This window comes from Desmodus rotundus, chromosome X (genome assembly GCF_022682495.2).
Source record: "Desmodus rotundus isolate HL8 chromosome X, HLdesRot8A.1, whole genome shotgun sequence".
NCBI classification, from domain to species: Eukaryota; Metazoa; Chordata; class Mammalia; order Chiroptera; family Phyllostomidae; genus Desmodus; species Desmodus rotundus.
In genome coordinates, this window is record NC_071400.1 from 93915354 (window position 1) to 93936381 (window position 21028).

The 21028-nt window shown below is 41.4% G+C and overlaps 2 protein-coding genes across 5 annotated transcripts in view; one reads left to right on the plus strand and one right to left on the minus strand.

Moving 5' to 3' along the window:
- Nucleotides 1-3743, plus strand: part of ACE2 (angiotensin converting enzyme 2) — a 42574-nt gene extending 38831 nt beyond the window's left edge. The window contains exons 18-19 of the mRNA XM_024569930.4: nucleotides 936-1130; nucleotides 2834-3743. Of these exons, the coding sequence (XP_024425698.2) occupies nucleotides 936-1130; nucleotides 2834-2942 (304 nt within the window). The 3' untranslated portion in view covers nucleotides 2943-3743. The remainder of the gene's footprint in view (nucleotides 1-935; nucleotides 1131-2833) is intronic.
- Nucleotides 3744-6033: 2290 nt separating this feature from the next.
- The window catches only part of BMX (BMX non-receptor tyrosine kinase), a 47873-nt gene continuing 32878 nt past the window's right edge, over nucleotides 6034-21028 (minus strand). For 3 of the 4 annotated variants that reach the window (XM_045203234.2, XM_045203233.3, XM_024569908.3), the window contains exons 13-19: nucleotides 19006-19080; nucleotides 18077-18248; nucleotides 16135-16351; nucleotides 14969-15033; nucleotides 12079-12197; nucleotides 8666-8823; nucleotides 6034-6490 (exon numbers count right to left, since the gene is read on the minus strand). In XM_045203234.2, the coding sequence (XP_045059169.2) occupies nucleotides 6416-6490; nucleotides 8666-8823; nucleotides 12079-12197; nucleotides 14969-15033; nucleotides 16135-16351; nucleotides 18077-18248; nucleotides 19006-19080 (881 nt within the window). In that variant the 3' untranslated portion in view covers nucleotides 6034-6415. The remainder of the gene's footprint in view (nucleotides 6491-8665; nucleotides 8824-12078; nucleotides 12198-14968; nucleotides 15034-16134; nucleotides 16352-18076; nucleotides 18249-19005; nucleotides 19081-21028) is intronic. The other variant, XM_045203235.2, reaches the window with a different exon arrangement.

Below are 21028 nucleotides of genomic sequence, written 5' to 3' on the forward strand. Positions count from 1 at the left end.
TTCTGCTTTGCCTCTTTCCCTCCCCGGGTGGGCTCTGACCTCCTGACCTGCACTGTACTCAAGGGTAGGAGGATGGGATACCAGACACTTTGGTTTTTGATCTGGAATATTCTCCATTTCACTATTTTTTTTGTTTTGTTTTTAAAATAATCTTCATCCATTTTTACCCATAAAATTCGACCATGCCTCATCCCAGCGCTGGAGAAATTGGCAAAGCCCCTTTTCCTGTGTTTCTCCCCAGTGCTGCTTCCAAATGTCAACACCTTTTATTTGGAAAATACAACTGGGTCCAGGACCCACTTCGTTTGTGGAAGAGGTGCACTCCATTGTTCTTTTCCATGATATGAGATAAAGTCATTATAGACATGCTCTGACAGAAGGGAAGTTCTTGCCAAATATGGTAACTTTGCCATTGCAACACATCATCACAAATGAACAAATGCTATCCATTTGCATGTTTCCACACTTGCAACCAGTTATCCAATGAAACTGTCTCCAAACCTAATCCAGGTTGCAAGATATTAAAGGTGCATCACTATTAAAGCGTATCTTTCCTGGAACCTGGTGATCTACTTTGATTATTTATTTATTTACTTTTAGAGAGAGGGGAAGGGAGAGAAAAAGAGAGAGAAACATCAATGTGTGGTTGCCTCTTGTGCGCCCCGTACTGGGGACTGGGCCTGCAACCCAGGCATGTGTCCTGACTGGGAATCGAACTGGCAACCGTTCGGTTCGCAGGCCAGCACTCAGTCTACTGACTCATACCAGCCAGGGCTGGTGATCTACTTCAATTTCATTGCTATTTAAGGTGTACGTTCTTAGGATAAGCCTTATCAAATTCTTTCAGAAGCAGTGATATAAGGAGTAAATAAATACACCCCGTTTTATTTTCCCCAAGTGTTCCTTTTGCCTAAGTGTTTTGCTTTTGGGAATAGGAAGTCCCGGAGCCGTATCAATGATGCTTTTCGCCTGGATGACAACAGCCTGGAGTTTCTGGGTATTCAGCCTACACTGGAACCCCCTTACCAGCCAGCTGTCACCATATGGCTGATTGCTTTTGGGGTTGTGATGGGACTGGTAGTGGTTGGTATTGGCGTGCTCATCTTCACCGGGATCAGAGAGCGAAAGAGGTAAGTGACCTTTCCTAGACTCACCTATCCTAAAACAAAGGTTTAGGAAAAAGCAACTGGAAATTTTGCAGTAAGTGGTAGGTTGTACAAGACAATTAGCACATTTCATCAGTGCTTTGCCTTCCTGGCAAGCCCTGCCACACAGTAGAGGCCCAGCCTGGGGTTTACCACCACGCCCTGGTTAAACTCCATCCTGGCCACAGCATCATTTCCCTCCTGCCAGCAGGCGCTATAAACTGCGCAGTGGGCTGGCTCAGGGAGTTGTCATTACTGATGAGTTCTCCTGGGTCTAGGCATGGCCCTGGACACTGCATGGGTCATGTGTTTGGAGTGCGATACATTTAAGAATGAGCTCTGACATTTGCTTCAAACGGCTACTCTTTAATCACCTTCATTCTTCTTGGGTAGTGCAGACTTGCTATCAGCCCCCTAGTTCCTGGGTCAGGTACCCTCTAATTTGTTCTTGAGTTGAAGATCCAAGTACATTGAGGATTCTAATCACTAGAGACCTAGTTCATAATCTTGTTCGGTCACTAGATTTGTTTCACCTGGTCTTGACAAATCATTTACTTCCACTGGGCTTATATAACAGTATGTTATAGCCGCTAAAGAACTCGATGCACACTTGGGTTGTTTACATATGTTCTTTATGGAATTTTTACAGGTACTAAAAATCTCTAGTTTTTTAGTTCCCCCAAAGTAGCTTCATTTTAAAAATTAGGTATTGAATAGAATGCATCCATATGGTTAAAAATTTAAAAACACCAAAGGATATATAGAGTTTCTCTGTCACTCTTTGCCTCCAAGTTCCCTTCATACAGCCAACCAAAGTTATCAATTTCTTGTAGACCTGTTGAGTCAAATCTTCATTTTGTTAAACGCCCCTCAGGTGATTTGCAAGCACGTTACAGCTTCAGAAGCACTCTTCTACATACTAAACATTTGCCCATGAGACACTATCCCAAAGTTAACTCATTAAATACATTATTTGGGGACATCTCCTTCATGCTACACACCATGTTCATGGAAGGTACACAGAAAAATAAGACTGGCTACCCCGCTCAGTACTTTCATACGTTAATGTTTTCAGCAAACCTGTGATGGGAGTGTGTACTTACCTTCATGTATATGTAAAACTGAGATTTGGAGAGGCCAGGTAACTTTCTCAAGTTTACACAGCTAATGAGTAACAGACTGGCATGTACAGCCAGTTTTCAAAGCTGGTCGTTGTACTGCAAAGCTGCCCTACCCTGATTTTTACACTTTGAAAGCTGCTAATATAGTAGGGAGTTCTTTAATATGAGGCAATTGGCTAAATGACCACTGAGTTCCTACAAATAATAGTGGTTAATATTTACCGAGGATCACATGCCAGGTACCGTCAGAGCTCTGCCAGCACTATTTCATCGGCTCCACATAATGGCTACAATTTTCTGAATAGGCAAATTGCGGCACGGAGATCCCGTGTCTCTGACTCCAGAGCTCATATCCTAACGTGACTCTCAGCCATGGTGACACCCAAAGCCAAGGACGTGAAGCTAACGCACTGCAGGTGTTTGTAGTCCATCAATAGGACACATACACAAAGCAATGCGCCAGTGATTGGATGCTGACGTGTGAAGTTGCCCGGGCCCAGTGGAGTCCAAGGGAGGCGGGGCCATTCTAACGTCTGTATATTAAGGTGACTTCATTTTATTTAACAGGAAAAGTCAGGAGACCAGTGAAGAAAATCCTTATTCTTCCATGAATTTGAGTAAAGGTGAAAGTAATCCAGGGTTCCAAAATGGTGATGACGTTCAAACTTCCTTTTAGAAACATCATTTATATTTTCCCTTGAGGTGATTTTATCATACATACATGTTAATTTCACAGTACAAAAATATGAGATTAAGATGTCATTAAACATCAACACCATGGCTCTGTTCGGGAAATTTGTCCAAAGAAGACAAGCCGAGGAGAGGGCCTCTTCACTTGCATTGCTTTTACTACTTATTTCTGTCTCAGTATTTGACTTGCCCTGTACCCTAAAAGAAATGTTTATCTTTGAGCATAATAGAGAAAGTGTGTTCATGGATGATGGAAATGCAAATGTCCGTTGTGTTCCTGGAGTGGGGAAAAAACACACATTGGGCGGGATTCAGGGTGGGAGCCTCACATGGAATCTGGATGGGTAGCTGTTGGGAAAGGTGCACGTGAACTGCTGGAGCACATTGTTCACTTCGTTCTAATTCAAGTGTACAGGATGACACGCTGTCTTCACAGTAACTTAATCTAACTACCATAGCGATTTGCTCAGTGATGATTGGACAAGAGCATGACTTCCTCGGGTTGACAATTTTAAAGAAAAGACAAGAATCCAGAGAGTGTCAGAAGATGTAGCCTTCTTACTTCCAAGCTATTTAGCTCCTGAGGCCTCCGTGAAGCCTCGCACACGGCACACCCGGTAGAAAGTGACGTCTGTTGCTCTCTGACTGTGGAGTGAATGGAAATCCCAATTGCATGTCACCCTCTGAAGTGGGCGCACAATCTCTTAAATCTTTTGTATTTACCCACAATGTCTGCGTAGTGCTGAGCACAAAGCAGACACTCAATAAATACTATATTTACACACTCCTGTGGTCTCATGGGTACTTTTGTACCGGGGCTTCTGTGGATTCTGTCCTCTTTTCACTTGTAGGGATGACTAGGTTGCTGTTTGAATGCCTGGGACCCTTGACCTCTCAAGTGTTTGGGAATGTGTCTGCATTTCTTACATTTCTTCATTGTATGAAGCGATTGTAAATTCAGCCTAAAAAGAGTTGTGTTAAAGATACTGTATGCGCTCAGGTTAGGAACCAATCCTGATGCTGCTTTTATATATATCGCAGCCTCCGGGCCAGCTCTGAGCACAGCACCCACTACACACCTGATGACTGATTTAAAGTACATTAAATAGATGAAAATATCCAAACTGTCCCCATCAACCCCCTCTATGCGGTGACCAACATCACGTTAGATACCTTTGTTCTTAATAAATTGTATAGAGATAATGGTGATGGTGTCTCAGTCAGCCAAGTTCGGGGAGGGTGAACTTTTTCTTCACTTCCAAGAAGTGTAAGCAGTCCCCTGGTTTAAAACAACAATAAATGCCAGGTGTCACCTCTAAACACAGTTGAACAGCATTAAAAATATTATGCACGTTTTAAATAGTATGCATATCGTCCCTTTATCTGGCTACCCCTCACATCACTGGACTCATTTTCTGATAAACCTCGGCTAGTACATTAAAACCTTGCTTGACTTGAGTTTTCGAGCCAGGCGTCTGAGCCAGGTTTTGCCTTCTTTTCATAGTAGACAACTCTGTATTGTTTGAATTTTTGCAACAAGCATGTATTACTTTAATTATAAGTATGATTATTTTTAGAAAAATACATAAAAAGAATAAGAAGAAAGGAAAGCAAACTTCACTGGAGGGGGGGGGAAGACATAGTCTGGGCATGGGAAATATTCTCTTGGGGGTCACGGGCTGTGCTGCAGTCCCTGGTAGACAGGATCGGAGAGCTGGCGGCGACTCACTGAGAAGGAAGAGCTGTGTTACTCCTTCCTTTTTTCTGCCCAGGTGGGAAAGCAGCTGGCACACGGTACATGCTAAATAGATGCTGGCTGAATGTATAAATACCCTAGTGGTTATTTTTAAAATTTCATTTCAATATAAATTGAGATTTGTGTACCTCTGTAAAAAATAGAAGACTATGATCATAAGTCAATTGTGTTGAAATTGAAATTATTATTTCAGTGTTAAGAAACAAATAAGAGGGATCATTCAAAACGGCTGCGGGGAGTGAGGGGGTGAATGGGATGAGAAAGGGTATGAATGTCTCGTACGGGAGATTGTTAACTTAAAGCTGGAACGTAGTAGCAGGGCCTAATTGGGGTGTCTTTTCATTGTAATAGTGTCCTCCACATAACCTCTCTCTTCCCTTCTTGGCATTATGGAAATGGCAATGAAAGACTCCAAAAATAAACTAATGAGCAAAATAGAACCAGAGGCGTGGAAAGGTGGAAATGACCCACAGCGGCCAGAGGGGTGGGGTGGGGATGATGGTGGAAAGGAGGGGAAGGGACTAGACAGAGAACATGTATGAGTGACCCACAGACATGGATGGACTGTGGGAGCGAGACGGTGGTGGGGAGATGGGTGGAGGAGGGCAAAGGGGGAAAACTGGGACAAAAGTAATAGAACAACAATAAAAAATTTTAAAAAATAAATTAAAAAAGATTCCAGATGAGATGAAAATGAAGAAGGACATTCCCAGGAGGAGTTTTAAAGCGGAAACATGTTATAGTAATAGCCATGAGAAACTAAGTGCATATTTGTGTGCCTCTCTGTCAGGATAGGAGACTGAAATAGAAACTTCAGTTATCAAACTGGCCAGGAGCCTCAGAGCCCCAAATTCAAGGGTTTCAAAGGAATAGAAAGCAACAATCGAATCGATTCTAGATATAAGATCAGCGTTACACCTGAGTCGAGATTGATAACGGTTCATGGGAAGGAAAAAGGCACCAAGTCATACCCTAGCATCTTTTAAAACTTGCTCTATGTGAAACACAGTTAATATATTATGGAATAATATTATTCACCTTTAATTTTCTATTTATGCGCATGGTGACAGAAAGAGTCGTTCTACGCTGGAGGTCAGATGAGAATTGTGTCAGTGGGACTCAGTTAGGAGCACCTAACGACGCCCACCGCACGCACAATGAGTAACCTCTGGGCGCTTGTTAAAGGCTTCGCTCAGACCTGCCCTACCAGGCTCTCTGGGATACTTCCCAGGAATCTGTGTTTTAATAAACTCTCCATGGATTCTCAAGTATGCGAAAGATTGACGACATGGAAACATGAAGGCAAATGTGCACATTTCCGTACTTATTAATTGCATATTTAATTAGTATTGTGAGAGTGACAATATAAAGAAAAGAACAAATACCCAACAAATAACTTTTCAGTTCTGCTCAAACTTTACACACGGTACATGCCTCCGCTCTACTGCAATCAGAGAATGTGCTTCTGCTATAGGCTTGCAAGTATAATATTAGGAGCAGCATACACAAAATTACTAATTTGACCTCAATTTCAAGGATATCTTTTGTTTCCTACCTTCTTCATTTCTAGATTATAAAACAACCGGCACATAGAATATCATTAAGAAGTAGCTAAATTACGTTGTCTGTGCCCTGCTACTTTCCTTAAGAAGAATGAAGATGTTGGCTAATATTTATATTCATTCCCATGAGATCTAGTTTCTTCAAGGCTTATCTTTTTCCCGAAGTGGTTCAATGGAAGATAGGAGTTGCTGAAATGTGGGACGCTTTTCAGGAAGCTAAATAAAAGAGAAAAAAAATCCATTGGTTTAGTTTATGAAGGTTGTGATTAAAAATCAAATATAGAAATATTTATACCTGAGTCCTAAAGCTAGTAACTTTTAAAATGTGGAAACACTGTAGACATTTTTACTACAGAAAAAAACAATTACAGCCCTAAAAATTGAAAGGAAAAAGTAAAGTTATCTTTGTTTGCATAAGATATGCTTGTATACCTGGAGAAACCAAGAGAATCAATATTCACCAGGACAGCGGTATATAAAATTAACATAGAAAATCAATATATAGGTACGATATATATGTAGTATATATGTACAATCATACATATATAATAACCAATGAGAAGATATAATCAAAGAGAAATCCCCATTTACAGTAGCAATAACACCGAAATAAAATACTGACACAAATGCAACACCCAAATAAGGAAAATTTGAAAACACTGCCGAAAAATATACGCTTAGACTTGAACACATAGAAAAACATTCCTTGTTCTTGAATAGGACAAACCAATAACATAACCAGAGACATTGAAATAAAGAACAAACTGACAGTAATCAGAGGGGAGGGGGAGGAGGTAAGGGGGGGTAATAGGGGAAGGGCCATCAAGGAACATGTATAACGGACACATGGACAAAGCCAAAGGGGGTAGGTTTGAGGGTGGGAGCTGGGGGTGGGTGGAGCAGGGGGTGTGGTGGGGTGAAAATGGGGACAACTGTACCTGAACAACAATAAAAACAATGAAAAAAAAGACGTTAAATTTCCCAAGTCAAAATACAAACTAAATACAATCACTTCCTGAATGGATTTTTAAAATTGACATGGGAGAAACAATAACCTGATAGAAAAAAAAGAGAAAAGACAAGACACGTAATTCTCAGAAAGATACACAGATGTCCTTAAAAATACAGCTCATTCTTAATGACAGATGGACATGCGAAGGCTGCACTACATGCCATTTCTCATGCATCAGATGGGCATAAGTTCAGAAGCTTGACAATGGCCTGTGTGGTGACATTGTGGGAAAATAGGCACAGTGCTAGAAAGGTACCATGTGGGGAGAGAAATGTGTATGGTTCATTTTTGGTCCGGAAGAAAGGCAAACAAAAATACACATATACATACATGCTTATTTTTGTGCAAAATAAGTATGGGGGAGATAAATTGGAATCTAATGAAAATTGTGAATGTTTTTCCAAAAGTTGCAAAAGAAAATGTAGAACAGAGGGGAACCTCAAATGTGCCAAATGCTCACTCTATGCAGAACCTTCAGCTGGGGATTGTTTCTGCAAAGCCCTCTCAACGGATTCGGCCACAATTCACACACTTGGGAGGAGGCGGTTCCTGCCCGTTCAGGGACCCCCTCCATGTGATGGTGCAGCCCTAGCTCCTGCAGCTAGAGTGGGGAAGGCCAAGGAGGTCTGGCTTCGACTCACAACCGCTTGTTTGGTCCTCTTCCCCGTCTGACAGATGACAGCAGCCATGAGTCCTGTACTTGTCCACATTTATATTGTACATGTATAATATGTAACTATAAACTGCTTGGTGTTGCAGTCCCACTGTGCGTGTGTATGTGTGTAAAGACTGAGTTCTGTGAAGGCAAATCAATTTCTTGCAATTTCAGTTCCATGGGCACCCCCAAAGATACTCTTATTCCTCAGTTGCAGGGAGTGTTTTTATTCAGTATTTGGGAAGCACGGGAAGAGAGAATGGAATTGTGTCCATTATGTGTTCTCTACACGTGTTGTAAGTTCTTTGTTAGACCTTGTCTACTCGAGGAGAGACCCCATCGCGTAGTTAAGAGCAGGAACTGCCAAGAGTAGCCAGCCAGCCTCTTAATAGCTGTGTGACGTTGGTCAAGCTGCGTAACCTCTCTGAGTCTGTTTCCTCTTCTGGTAGTTTCAGCCATGGTACTAGCACCTACCTCATAGTGTGTTTCCTGATGCATAAATAAGCTAATATTTATGAAGTTTGTAGAACAGTGCAGGACATAAGTTGTTTGTTAAATTGTCGGCACCTGCGTTGCTTGTTTTCAATTACAAACACTTGAAGGCAGAGGCCCAGGGCCATTCACACCTGATTTGTAGCAGGGCTCTGCCTAATTGTGACACAGCACCCAGCAAGGCTCTGCCTAATTGTGACACAGCACCCAGCTCCCCTGGTGGCGCACTTGCCTCGTGCCAGCAGCTGTACATGATCTGGTAGACGGTGTCGGATGCCAGTTTGGGCCGGTAGAGCCTGTGGCCCTGGGAGACCTTCACAACCACCTGGGAGTTGTCGTATAAGTCGTAAGGCTGCTTCCCCAGGCTGAACACTTCCCACATCAGGATCCCTGCTCGACACCGAGGCGCGGCCAGCAGACAACAGAGAAAGAGAGCTGATGTCAGAAGGTACTGAGTTTCTTGAATGAGCTTCACACAGGCAAGGTCAGGGAGGCTATGGGTCAGAGTGAGGGAACCCTGGGAAATAAATGCTAGCAGAAAGGACAAGGTATGAAGGGTGGGTCTGTACCATCACTTCTGGAGCCCAGGGTGACTCCTCCATATTCCCTAAGAGCTAGACGTCCCTTCCTGCTGATAAACGGGTAAATGGCAAAGGCAGCTTCAGGGGGAGCTACTTGGGGCCAAGGTTCTTGGGCTGCTTCAGGGAGGCACTTGGGGCTTCGATAAATCCACAAACCTCACGGCTCTAGCCCTTAGGGTAATTTATTTATCTTTTATTATTGTTCAATTATAGTTGTCTGCATTTTCTTCCCACCCTTCCACCCCACCCCAGCCAAACCCACTTCCCTCCCCTGCCTCCACCCTCCCCCTTGGTTTTGTCCACGTGTTAGGGTAATTGATTGAAGTCATCACCCTTCCTTTTCCTTTGTCTTGGCGGTTACGTGCAACAATTTCATTGCACCATCCAATTACCTTTCACTGGAAATTTAAAGATAAAATCATTGACAACATCCTCCCTTTCTTATTGCCACAGTGGTTCATAATATTCTGTGAACCGGGTATCCATTTGAGCATCTGATAAGAGCCATTGGCTCTCCCTTGGGAAAATGAAAGCACAGCATTTTTGTGTTTGGATTCTGGGTGTCAGCAGTCCCCCAGCCTGGGCATCATGGACTCCAGGTTAAGAAACTGAGTTCTGGCAGCCCTGGCTGGTGCAGCTCAGTGGATTGAGTGTCGGCCTGCAAACCAAAGGGTTGCCAGCTTGATTCCCAGTTGGGGCACATGCCTGGGTTTCAGGCCAGGTCCCCAGTAGGGGGCTTGGGAGAGTCAACCGATCTGTTTCTCTTACACGTGTTCCTCTCCCTCTCTTTCTCCCTCTATTCTCCACTCTCTGAAAATAAATAAATAAAACCTTAAAGAGAAAAAGAAAGAAAATGAGTTCTGGTCATGGTGGTCAGAGGCTGGCATTGGGACGACCTGTCAGCTGTGGCCTCTGAGGCTCAGTTCTGCCCCTTAGAGGCTGGGAAAATTTCTTACCCTCTCAATCAGTTTCCCCATCTATAATATGCGGATATTTGCATGTCATAGTTGCCATGAGGATTAAATGGGATAAATGCAGGACACTAAAAAGACCATGGGGCATTTCATCTGTTCTCTGAATGGTGGCCATTTGCCGTCATACTTATAGCCAAGCCAGGGAATTTCCAGGGTTCAGCAGCAATTTCAACAGCTGCCAAACCCTGGAAAACCAGAAAGATGTAAGAAGGAAGAAAATTGTTCTAGAACCATAACTGAACTACTACTTTCAAAAACTTCTCTGGCTTTTAGGGGTACAGATTTTATGTAAAATGTTTACAATAAAATAATATTGCAAGTTATTGTGGATGCATTAAAAAACCATTCTAAAGGAACCATCTAAAAGCGTGTTGCTCCCTTTGCAATACTTTTCTTTGGGAGGATTTCCACTTATCTCGAGAATAATTTCATTGCTTAAAACATCTTTGTAGCTACTCTTTCAGAATTGCTTTTAGAGGCTCTGGTTCATTTTCAATACGTTTATCGGGAACAAATTATTTAACAATGGAGTTAGTTTTGAAAACAGGCAGAAAATATCATAAACCAAGTTCTGCTGCAAAGATGAGTAATTAAGCTGGATAATGCAATTTTGGTCAAAAACATGGTGGAAGTCTTGAGTAAGCATACTGATTTTTTTAAAAAAGTATCTTTCATAAGGCATATCAACTGAAATATGGAGATTGAAACTACTTTTGATAATTAGCACAAAATGACATCAAATAGTCACCAAAATGCTATCTTTTTGGTTTTTCCTTGTTCAGTATACATTGGATTTTTTTTTACAATGAACAATATCATTTTTACAAAAGGAATAATTATTTTTTAAAAATCATGTCATAAAAATAAACAGCTAACTAAATTATGCTTTTTAAAAAGACAGTCTTATAGTTGTCGTGCAGAAAGTCAAATTATGCTTAAAGACCAAGACAAGCATGCAATTGGTCTCGGTTGAATTCAATACATTCTACAGCTTTATAATCATTTGGATTATTTATCCTGAATCCAACTGACAGTGTTTGTAAATAGGCCTCACATTCCTCACAATGTAGAAAATATCAGCAAATCTACAAACTCACAATTAAAGAATTATTTGTTTTCTAATTATCTTTACTAAATTTCAATATACATCTTTTAATAAAATAGAGATCAGCAAATTTTTTCTATAAAGGGTTGCATAGTAGGCATTTCAGGATTGTTTGGATCATGCGGTATCTATGGCAACTAGTCTGCTCAGCTGTTGCCGCACGAGATCAGCCAGAGACACTGCTGAACAAATGGGCACGGCCAGGCGCCAATAAAACTAGTTACAGAAACAGGCCGCTGGATTTGGTCCTGGGCTGCGGCTTGCTCATTCCTGATCTAAGTTACGAATTTTAACGAGGACACTAGTTGAAATCGGTATGGGCCAAAGAGAGCATTGAGTCATATTTGGTGTTTACATCAGGCATGCCCCCTAATTGGTCCATTCAGAAGGAATTGTTATCACAGCTGTTTTCATGTCAAAAATTGATGACTCCATTGTAAACCCTTCAGTGTTTCATGGTCTTCATATGCAAACACGCTTTTAGTTTTCAATGCTTCCTTTTAGAATATTGCTTGAAATCTTTAGTAGAAGAGCTTTTATGAGAAGGTGTTAGCAGGATGCAAATTATAGAGTATGTGGTGCACATCCTGCCCTGGCCGGTGTGGCTCAGTGGATTGAGGGCCAGCCTGCAAATGGAAGGGTCGCCGGTTCCAGTCCCAGTCAGGGCACATGCCTGGGTTGTGGTCCAGGTCCCCAGTAGGGGGCGCACGAGAGGCAACCACACATTGATGTTTCTCTCCTCTTTTTCCTCCCTTCCCCTCTCTCTAAAAACAAACAAACAAATAAATCCTTAAATAATTAAAAAAATAAAAAGAATATGTGGTACACATCCTAACACTGACCCAAGAGAAGATTATCTTCTATCACTTGCTTGTCTACAGGTAATTTTGTAAGCGCTCAGGGCTTTTGTTGCTACTCTTGTGGTTTCCTGTTGTGGAAGCTAGCTTGTGAAATGGGGCTGGGGCCCGTGTGGCCACATTCTTACCGAATGCCCATATGTCTGACTTGCTGCTGTATTTGAAGTAGTGAAACACTTCTGGGGCTGACCACTTAACCGGAAACTTTGTTCCTACTGAACTGACATACTGGTCATCAAGAACATACCTGTGGGGGGAAACATGAATACAGACCTTAAGCCTTTGGCTGTGCAGAATAGGAAGAACTCTGCTGGCCGCCACCGCCTCGTGGCAGGCGGTGCAGGCTGATGAAGGACACAGAGGCAGCCAGGCTCAGCTGATGGCCTCGGTGTTCTTGATCTTTCCCTTACTGTCAATGGTAGTTTCCTAGAGGCTGCTTATGACTTGTAGGTTTTTAAAAATGATATCTAACTTTGAAAACCGCAAAATCTGAAGCAAAATGTTTGCTAAATATAGAAAAACACAAAAATGTAAACATAAGATCACTCGGAATCCCACCCCAAAGATAACCTGTAATCCTACCACCCATGATACAGTTTTGCTTATACTTTCCAGTCTTTTTTTCTATATATAACTTGAACAAAATTGGATTTCTGTCATATTTAAACTTGCTTTTATTTTTCCTTTAATGGCATATCAAGAACATTTTGCCCCCGTGGTTACATTTTAATCTGCAGCATCGTGTTTGATGGATGAATGCCCTCTTATGGATTAACGTAATTTGTTTAACTATGCAAATGGCGTCTGATCTTCTGCTGTCATAAGTAATGATGGACAACAATATCCCATGGAGAAATAAAGACCATAAAATTATATGGTCAAAGATGTTCACTACACTCTTATTTATAATAGTGATAAAAATAGAAGCACTCTTAATCTCCACATGCTGAGGGTTGGTTAAATGTAATATGGTGCATTAATACAATAGAATAATATGCAGCCATTAAAGTGACAGAGCTCTATATTTACCAAACTAAATAGAGGCCCAGGGTATATGGTTATGTGTAAAATCAAGGTATATGATGTGATTCCACTTTTGTGGAAATAGTAAATGTACTTATCTGTGTGTGTGATCGGGTATACCTAGGAATCGGGTATGGAAGGGCATCCACCAAGTGTGTTAGCAACGGTTGCTCCTTGTGCTGCAAATGGGGTAAAGGGGAGGGGCAAATTCTACTTTTGACTTTATACACCATTGCTATATTTCTCACAATAAGCACATACTATTTATATAATTAATAGAGGGGAACCCCATATATTTATTTGCCCACAAGAACAAATAAGTAATGACTCATAAATAGGAAAATAAGAAAATAAGAAAATGAAAATGATGGAAACTGAAATTTTGGATATAATTTATAGGAAAAGTTTATACATCAAAATGTGTTAGAGATATTTACTATAATTTAAAACACCAGGAGAAGCTGGTTTGACAAGTCAGACTTTGAAATATTCATAATAGTAATAATAAATTACACCTTTATATGATTACATACAGGACCTTCTGTACTTTCCTCCTTGGGCCTCTCCAGCTCTTCAGACATCACAAGGCACCCCAAAACTCTACTGGCACCCCCCCGGCTGGGGTATGCTCACAGCTTACCCCTTCCTCCAAATCATCAGGACCAGGCTAAGTCACAGGCATCTGAATGATGTGACACAGAGCTTTGTGACCAAAAGGGCCTGGTGCATGGCCCCCAGGATCCCTTATTCAGAGCAAGACCCTGTGTTCGTCTTCCTAAGCAACAAAGAACTTGAGATATATTTTATTCCCTATATACTGTCCTAACAGCCAATATTCCTACTTTTAGAGCAAGGTGGGGATCAGCCCTGTTCTGGGAGCCAGTCCCTGCCCTAAGAAGCAGCGAGCAGCTTTTTCCCTTGCATTTGGGAGAGCTACACATATGGAATGTCAGTGCAGAAGACTCGGTGTGTGGAGGTTGGAGTGATGGCAAGTGGTGCACAGGGACATCTTGCGATATCGAAGGGTCCCAGAAGAAGAACACGTCCTAATACTAAATTTTGGGGAATACTTAAAGATTCTCCTATGCTGTTTTAGGGATATGTTTGCTAAGTACAGAGCCAGTCTTGGTCAAGTCTTCAGATCTCTGTGAAACTGCATTATTCCATCTCAGAATTACGCAAGTTTATGTTGAGTCAGCACAATTTTATAGCTGTATTTTGTCACAATGTCCGGGACATCAACTTGTCCTGTAGACCAACTGTGGGCATTTTGAGGGTAGGAACTATCCTGTTTATATGAGTATGTCCCAAAGGCCAAGCAGTCTAGTATAAACTCGACAAATGTTTGAATGGAAAGGCCAGTGTGTATGTCTTCATTTCCTATGTAAAGTTATGAAAATTGGCTTTGAAGCTTAAATCATATGAGGATTCAGAATTAGGGAATGGAAGACTCTTTTAAAGTGCTACTATAATAAGAATGATTCTCCAAGTAATGAAGTGGTGATGGAACACCCATCTAGAGAACCTCAGAAAAATTTAATGCCATGAAAACAAGAATTTTCCTAGTGTTAATGCTCTCCCCATTTGAATATATATTAAGAACCACCCCCGACAGGGCTAAAGGAGCCTTCATTGACTGTCTGCCTATCTATACACACATTATTCATCCAAATCATCTGGCTGTAGCACGTTATATTTAAATATTTAGAATCTTTCATGGAATTTATTTGTAAATTTAGAAAATATTTATGAAGGTGTTGAAAGAACTAAAAGGAACTTTGGATAATTTCTAAAGCACAAGTTCATCTTACAGGCGAGGAAACGTATGAAACGTGTTCCATAGGTATTCAGAGGTTGTATCGGGGAGGGGATCCAGGCTTCTAAGCCTCCAACCTAGAGCACACTCTGTATGGCCACGGGGCCTTCAATTACGATGGCCTTTAGATGAGAATGCAAATCCCCCTTTCACTGGTCGCCCCTTTGGAACTGGCTTACCTTGTCATTCCAAAGTCAGATACTTTCACAGACAGATCGCTGTCTACCAAGCAGTTCCGAGCAGCCTTTGGAGAAAACAACAAAATTACCACATAGTAAAAGCAACCGCGAATCTTCTGACATCAAAAGCTGACATTTTTCTTCTCTTTGGGAGAATTCTCAGCAAAATCTGAGATTGTCTATCAGAACTCCAAATGTTGGGAAGTCATCTTTTTGCCTTTGCAATTTTCAATTTTACAAAGTAGAAATGTGCTCCCATAAGTATTTTTCATCCAGGCATCCATCCTTGTCAAACAAAAAAAGTACTTCACATTAAACACAGAATATGAGCTCCTCAATGAGAAGGGGGAAATCGGTTCCGGGGGATCCTCTTAGCCACTAGGATCCCGTGCAGTTACGTGGGCTCTTAAGGTATAAATGCTGCACCAGAGACTCAGAATATACTTGCCTAGTGTGTGTGGCATGTTTGCTGTTCGGCACGAGAAAATCTCTAAAGACAAATACCAGTGCGTACCAAGCAGAACACTTCCCACTCCCATTCTGACCCAAAGGCACACACAAGTTTCATTTCTTTCTGTTTTTTGTCTTTATATTAAATGACTGCTTTAGCACCAAGCCTTTCCCAGAGTAAAGGTCAACTCGGGTTTAATGGTTCCAAGAAGCACTAAATTGGCCAAAGCCTCTCCTTTCCATCTCTTTTCCTTCCAACCACAACACAACTACATAGACCCTGATGGCTTCTTTTACTTTTTCTGTCCTCTCTATACTTCAAATATTTTATTTTGAAATTGTGATTTTTAAAAAGATTTTATTTATTTACTTTTACAGAAGGAGAGGGAGGGGAACATCAACGTGTGGTTGTCTCTCACGTTCCCGCAACTGGGGACCTGGCCTGCAACCCAGGCATGTGCCCCAACCGGGAATCAAACTGCCAACCCTCTGCTCTTTGGTTTGCAGGCCATCATTGCTCAATCCACTGAGCCACACCAGCCAGGGCGAAATTGTGATTTTTTTAATCACAAAACTGTCATGAACTTAAGCAAGTCATAACTGAGCAAAAAGCAAAAGTGGCCTTCTTGCCATTCCTACGAAAGGCCCCATTGCTGGAGGTGGGAACCGTGGATTGCTTTCTTTCCTTTCTTTCCGTTTCCAACGGCTTCGCTTACCAAGTCCCGATGTATGAACTGGTGGCTCTCCAAGAAGGCCATGCCTTCACAAACATCATAGCACATTTCTAAGAGCTGGTAGGGTTCAAGTCCTTTTCCATGACTCTTCAGATAATTAAGCAAGCAGCCATTGGTAATATATTCAGTCACTATGTATATAGGGTATCTCTTTGAGCACACTCCATAGAATTTCACCAGCTTTGGATGGTTCAGTTTCCTGAAAACAACAGATTTTCAAAGTTCAATATCGAATCCGCACACTCCATTTTCCAGATGTCCTGAAAAGGAATCAATCTTAGGTTTTCTTTGTTTGAATCCACCCCCACTCCCTGCTCCTACTTGAACAGAGAAAGAGGAAAGTTTTGGATCTTATTCTGGAGACATTAGCCTTTGGGGGTAAAAAACATGCTGTCTCATATTGGACATCAGCAACCCCAGCAGCAACTTAGTGGGTATGGGTGCTGTGTTCAACTACTGTACAGAGAAGCAGGGGAGCAGGGAAGCAGTGGTCTGGTGCCTTGCAAATCCTGTTTAGGCTTGTGGCATCTTAGGACTTCCATGACTAATTTGGAAGAAGCTACAACTAAATATCACACACTTCCATTTTAAAGTATCTAACTTTCACGTCTAAATATTTCTAAAACAATTGTATCTGAATATAAAGGGCGTAGATAAAATGAAAATACTAGTAGTTCCTATGTTAGGGAAATGAGATTAGGCATTTTTTAAAAAAAAACACATTTTACATTATTGTATGTTATTTTTTCAACAATCAATTTAGAAAATAGTAACCACATGACAGCACTTCTGGTACGTCATGACGGATGGCCAGTTAGCTGTTAAGATGTTCATCAACTTGTCCTTATGTAATTTATTCTTATCAATTTACAGGATAATTCTTTAATGTTCAGATGTGTAAAGTAAACCTAAATTTAACATGTCAACTTTTAAATGTTTTAATAATTGAGGACTTATTAAATATTTAGGTTTTTTATTTGACTTATTAAATATTTCATTTTTAACTCTAGGAACATGACTTGTCATGTTACTCAGGGCAGTGAGCCCAGTTACACGACAGAGAGGGAACATATATATACACATGTATTGCCAAGAATTGGAGACTGTACTTGGAGCTGAGGCCCATTAGCAAGGGTATCTTCATTGTCAGTGAGGAAAGAATAGGTTGAAAAAGGGATTTATTAGACTGGATCGAAGGTACCAGGATATTGTCCATCGGGCATTAGTTTTCAGTATTGCCTTAGTCCTGGCCACTCGAGGCTCCTGCCCTCAGACATGTACTTTGCAGAAACCCACTATGTTCCTCATTCTACCAAGTACCTCGCCAGAGGACCAAGGACACATGCACTCTCAGAATCCATACATCCCTTTCTCTATCACCCTTGCGGTACCAGGACTCTGTAATCCCCTGTCCACATAGTCCTGAGGCCCGTTCCACGACCTGTGCAGATTCTTTTAGGGTCTGTCCCCCCACGAGTGAGTCACACTGTTGGTGTGCCTACCTAACCAAGATAATTAGCCAATAGCTGTTTGTGGGAGGCCCAGAGGGGTCTTGGGTGTCCAGAATGCTATGTTTGCACACAAGTACTGAGTACAGTTCAGGATGAAGCAGGGGTTGGGAGGAGAAATGGGAGGTGGGGAGTTTGTGGGGGCCATGGTCCAGAGGCTGTTTTCTCTAAAGAGTCTTCAGAATTCTAAATTTGAATATGGCCTTTCAGATTGTCGTGAAGTTCTACTGGTAAAAGCAGGAGCACAGAACCAATTTTATTTAACAGCGTGTTAGCTTGATTTATAACTTCTAAGTACTTGTATCTATGATATGCAGATTCCTGCTCCAGGCCTGGCAAGTGTTAGACTTAGGCCAGTTAGCACAAATGTCCTCCCATGGCGAGGGCTAAACTGCTCTTCCTCCGAAGAAACTTACATCATGGTCTGAGCTTCCTGGAAGAATTCGTCTTCTGACATGGAGCCCTCCTTGATCATCTTAATGGCAACATCATACTGCCCCTTCCACTTGCCCAGATGGACCACTCCAAACTGGCCACTTCCCAGCTCTCTCAACAGGGTAATCTCTTCTCTTTTCAGTTCCCAGATTCCTAATAAGGCAAGACAGACACTCTTTAGGATGAGAATATAAGGCTTTGGGGCTAACAGCTCCCCAAGTGGTTTCCTCTCCAATAAGAGTTTCACATTGATGATATGAAGAACAGCAAGAATTTTGAGTTTAGGCTGATCACTTAGAAAACCCTTAGCGATGTGGTCTTATGACCTACTAGGCCACATGATAATGCCAACAGAACAATATTGTTCCTGAAGAGCTACAGTTGTTGACACGAAAGTTTACAGTAAAAACACTCTGTCCAGCAGAGGCATCTTGGAAAGAAGGACATAATTTCAAAATGTGCTGATGCTCTTCTTAGCTTGGTAAAATATCATTATATTTTCTTATAAAACAAATGAAGCTGTGATCCGGGTGGATATCATTATCCTAAATACACAAGGTTGAAAACTGGCTGCCCTGAGCAGGCAGCAAATCCTGAAAGAAGAACAACAGGCAGTGGGGGCTCCAGCAGCTGAGGACTGGGTCTAATAACAGAAAAACTTTGACAATGTTTTTGTCAAATGCTGGAGAGATTACAGAGTTAGGTTGGGAGGACAGAAAGGGTTTTTATTTTTTGTTACTTGTTTTTAGGACATGAACAAACATATTAGAGCTGAAGCCCTCCCTGGCACAATCTGACAAGGACCACTTTCCTGTCCTCCCTATTATTTTCAGTAAATTATATATATATATATATTTTAAACCAAAAATGGTAGGAAATAGAGTTTAAGAGCCCGAGGGTATGTCCATACCACTTCCCAAGGACACGGAGGTGGGGACCTTGTTGGCCTTAGTTGACACAGGATGGCGGAGTCTTGTGATCATGCCTGCAACAGAATCAGCATCATATAATCACATCTCAGCATCACATCTCATCACATTGGCTCACACCTCTGTGTATGCCCTCTCCAGAGTAGCTGGAAAAGCACAGAGTTCAGGATGGTAAGATGCAGAGAGAGAGAGAGAGGGAGAGAGAGAGAGAGAATCCCTTCTGATCATATTCATCCTGTAGTTGTATCAGTTTGCTTGACTTGACTAGTTAGCTCAATGTAAAGCAAAAATTAAGAGTAAAACCACTTTTTGTGATTTTGAAAATCCCATCAGTTAGTTGGTTGAAAGAATCTTTCATTTTTTTAAATCCTATTTTAATTTTGCTATCTTTTTATAGCCCTATATTTAAATATGTATAAACACAGCACATACATTTGATAAAACAAATAAACAAAAGACAATCCAAATAGTACAGAAGGGTACAAAATAAAAAGTAAACCACTTGAATTTTAAAAAATTGAACCTAATGGCTTTAAGTGGTCAACATTTTAATTGTTTACATCAAGTTATGGTAAAGCTGGGTTAAAATAATCATAGCATTTAAAAGGCTTTTGACCCAGCAATTCCACCACTGAGATTATACCCTAAGGATCCTGAAACATAGGTTCAAAAGAACCTATGCACCCCAATGTTCATAGCAGCACAATTCACAATAGCCAAGGCCTGGATGCAACCTAAGTGCCCATCAGCAAATGAGTGGATCAAAAAACCGTGGTATGCCCTGGTTGGTGTGGCTCAGTGGATTGAGAACGGGCCTGCAAACCAAAGGGTTGCAGGTTTGATTCCCAATCAGGGCACATGCTGGGTTGCAGGCCACGTCACCAGTAGGGGGTGTTCGAGAGGCAACCACACATTGATGTTTCTCTCCTTCTCTTTCTCCTTCCCTCCCCACCTCTAAAAAAATAATAAAATAAAAAGAGCTCATTATCATTCATGACTCAATAAATGTATTATTATTATTATTAAAAAACGATGGTACATTTACACAGTGGAATACTACACAGCAGAAAAAAAGAAGGAGCTCCTACCCTTCGTGACAGCATGGACGGAACTGAAGAGCATTATGCTAAGTGAAATAAACCAGGCGGTGAAAGACAAATACCATATGCTCTCACCTTTAAGTGGAACCTAATCAACAAAACAAACAAGCAAGCAAAATACAACCAGAGACACTGAAATAAAGAACAAACTGACAGTAACCAGAGGGGAAGAGGGTTAATGAAGGAAAATAGGGGAAGGGCCATCAAGGAACATGTATAAAGGACACGTGGACAAAGCCAAAGGGGGTAGGTTCGAGGGTGGGAAGCAGGGATGGGTGAGGTGGGGGAGGGGGGGGAGGATATCATGGGGAGGGAGAAGGGAGCCTACTGTACTTGAACAACAATAAAAAATTATTAAAGACTTGAACTCATTCAAAACATTTTTTCTGGCTTTAAGTGTGTGAATTTTTTCATGTCCTGGGGATTATCAAAGGTGTCACTTTCTCTCCCTCCTTTTTCTGTATTATTTACTTTTTATATGAGTGGTCCTCAAATGGTTTAAATCCTGTACCTTTAATTGGCAAAAAAAAAAATTGGTGCACTCCATACACACAGCCACACGCACAATTGCTGCTGATTGCTACATGATGTGAATCATAAAATAACCTCACAAATAGCAAAGTTAAGAGACTAGGATTTTAAAAACGAATCCAAAACATGTTTTCTTCTTATACTCTGCGGGGTTGCTTGTGCAGGCTCTGCAGTGGAGTCATCCCACCTGGAGATGTTTGTTTATCCAATTGCTCTTCAAGGGGTGGTTTGGAAGCACCACAGGTTAAAATAAACAATTGAGGAAATTGGGACAAAGGAAAAATACAAGTAGGGACCACAATCAAAGCAGGAAGTGAGGCCAATTCACTTATGCGCATGTAATCAGCTGAGGGAGAGTTGCGCAAACGTGACG